Source organism: Octopus bimaculoides, chromosome 19, assembly GCF_001194135.2.
Source record: "Octopus bimaculoides isolate UCB-OBI-ISO-001 chromosome 19, ASM119413v2, whole genome shotgun sequence".
Classification (NCBI taxonomy): domain Eukaryota; kingdom Metazoa; phylum Mollusca; class Cephalopoda; order Octopoda; family Octopodidae; genus Octopus; species Octopus bimaculoides.
Window position 1 is genome coordinate 48,170,569 of NC_068999.1, and position 2,869 is coordinate 48,173,437.

The window sequence follows — 2,869 nt, forward strand, 5'->3', positions numbered from 1 at the left end:
GTGTGAAAAAAATCTGAAATTTTCAATTTTTTTTTTTTTTAATGGCATAAATGTGCTTATGGGGAGAAACATACATCAATACATGTGATGGGGACAAAGATGGTCATAGGATGTGCTAGAAATAACAGTTAAATCTCCTTTAAATCACACACCTTTTCATGTGAAAATATTAGGTTGTCAAGGAAGTTCTTGCGGGATTTTTAATTTTGGTTTCAAAAGTATTTTCAAATTAATTTTCGTTAAAATACTTTGACTTTATATATCATTTTAAAGCCCGTTTTTCGCTCTATCTAATTGTGTTACTCTTCTTCTTTTTGAATTAGGCCATTTTTTCCCCATATGTTGAATACAACATGGACAAAAAGCAAATTCACACAATTTTCTTATTCTATTTCAAGCTAGGCTGAAAAGCTGCTGAAACAGTTCACAATATCAACGATGTGTTTGGCCCAGGAACCACTAATGGTGGTTCAAGAAATCTTGTAGTGGTGACGAGAATCTTGAAGATGATAAGTGTAGTGGTCGGCCATCAGATGTTGACATCGATCAACTAAGAGCCTTAGTGACAGCCAATCCACACACAACTGTTCGAGAGCTTGCTTCTGAATTAGACGTAACACATATGACAATTTCCAACCACTTGAAAGAGATTTGAAAAACAAAAATTGTTGAGAAATGGGTGTCACATGAATTGAATGCCAACCAAAAGAAACGCTGTTTTGAAGTGTCGTCTTCCCTTCTTTTACACAACAAGAACGACCCGTTTCTGGACCAGATTGTGACTTGTGATGAAAAATGGATTCTTTACGACAACTGGCGACACTCAGCTCAGTGGTTGGACATCGCTGAAGCTCCACAGCACTCCCTGAAGCCAAATTTGCATCAAAAGAAGATCATGGTGACTGGTGGTGTGTGGTTGGTCTCATCCATCATAGCTCTTTGGATCCAGGCAAAACCATTTCGGTGGAGAAGTACTGTCAGCAAATGGATGAAATGCATAAGAAACTCTGACAACAGCCAGCATTGGTCAATAGAAAAGGACCAATTCTTCTCCATGACAATGTTCGGCTGCATGTTGCACAACTAACCCTGCAGAAGTTGAACAAATAGGGTTACAAAACTCCACCTCATCCGCTATACTCACCAGACCTCTCGCCTACCGACTACCGCTTTTTCAAGCATCTCGACAACTTCCTGTATGAGAAATGCTTCAAAAACCAAGAGGATGCCAAACATGCCTTCAACGACTTCATTGCCACCAGAACACAGGATTTTTATGCTACTGGCATAAATAAACTTGTTTCACGTTGGTAAAAGTGTGTTGATTCTGATGGTGTTTATTTCGATTAATAAAGTTTTGTTTGAGCTGAGATATGTGCATCTGAATTTAAAGGTTAAAAACTGCAAGAACTTTCTTGACAACCTAATATTTCAAAATTTTTTTTCTTTTTTCTTACTGAAAAGGCTTCTCCCATCGTTTTAAGTGCATACTACAAAACAAATTGGCCAAGATCAGTCCAGATGAGAGTAAGATGGAGAAGGGAGGGAGGTGAGAAAAAAATTAAAGCATTCTTTCAGTCTACCCCTGAAGACAGAAAGTGAATGAGAGGAGAAAGTGAAAGGTGTCTGTATCTGTATATAAAATGGACGTTTGTGTGAGTGTGTGTGTGTGTGAGAGAGAGAGTGAAGGTGTGTGTTGTCATGTATGTATCAAGTTGAGTAAATAGTAAACAACGTTTTGAATCATGAAGAATTTGTACCAGAGTTTTGAGGTTTTTTTACACATTTTTTTTGCAACTGCCTGATAATACAGACATAGACATGCCCAAATGCATCAGTAAATTAACATTGGTATTTTTTTCACTGTTATTACAATCAGCTGAGCAATTTTGCTATTCAACTTCAAAAAAGGACGTAATGCAGCTGAAAATGCTCATGATATCAACAAAACATTTGGTGAGGAAATGACCAATGAGTGGTCAGCTCTTAAAATGGTTTAAACAATTTTGCAGTGGCGACCTCAGCCTTGAAGATTGTGAGTGCAATGGACGCCCATCTGTTATTGATGAAGGTCAGTTAAAGGCTGTCATTGCAAAAGATCCATGTAAAACCATTCAAGAACTGGCACAAGAACTTCACTTTATCACCACTGACCAGCTGTCTGCTGTATCAAATATTTTGACCTCTATTAATTCCTTTGGGAATTCTTTGACCAACTGCTTTGCTTAATTGTTTTATTTGTTTTTTAAATCTTTATTCTTTCTCTAAGACTTAAGATATTTTCTTTGAAACCAAAGTATTTTTCACTTCCTACCCCTGTATATGGTTGCCATCGGGCAAGTTGGCAACCTGACCAATCCGCCACTGTATGCATACATACATACATACACACACACACACATACATACATACATACATACATACATACACACATACATACACATATACATGCACAAACAAATGCGGTTGAAGACATTCTTGCATAAATTTGTATACACTTTGTTTAATATCTATTCAGGAGTATGGAATTAATTCTGCTGAGTACCATTATGCTGATACAATTAGAGGAGAAAATAGCATCCATGAACTACATTTTGGAATTGCCTGTGAAAATCTAGTAAGTTTTTTTGAAATACTTAATCTGTAACTGAGATTGGAATCTTTCCATTTTCATTAATATGCAATTAGTTGGAGAGAGATGGTATGTGTTTATAGCATGCATACAGGCACAGCCATAGCTGTGTGGTAAAAAAAGTCACTTTGTAACCACATGGCGTCAGGTTCAGTCCCACTGTGTGGAAGCCCATATATGTATATATGTGTGTGTGTGTATATATATATATATATATATATATATATATATATATGT

At 36.6% G+C, this 2,869-nt stretch overlaps 1 protein-coding gene across 4 annotated transcripts in view; it reads left to right on the top strand.

The window, feature by feature from the left end:
• Positions 1 to 2,869, top strand: part of LOC106877032 (uncharacterized) — a 57,428-nt gene that overhangs the window by 43,427 nt on the left and 11,132 nt on the right. For all 4 annotated transcript variants that reach the window (XM_014925817.2, XM_014925815.2, XM_014925816.2 and 1 more), the window contains exon 17: positions 2,519 to 2,617. In XM_014925817.2, coding sequence (XP_014781303.1) covers positions 2,519 to 2,617 — 99 coding nt within the window. The remainder of the gene's footprint in view (positions 1 to 2,518; positions 2,618 to 2,869) is intronic.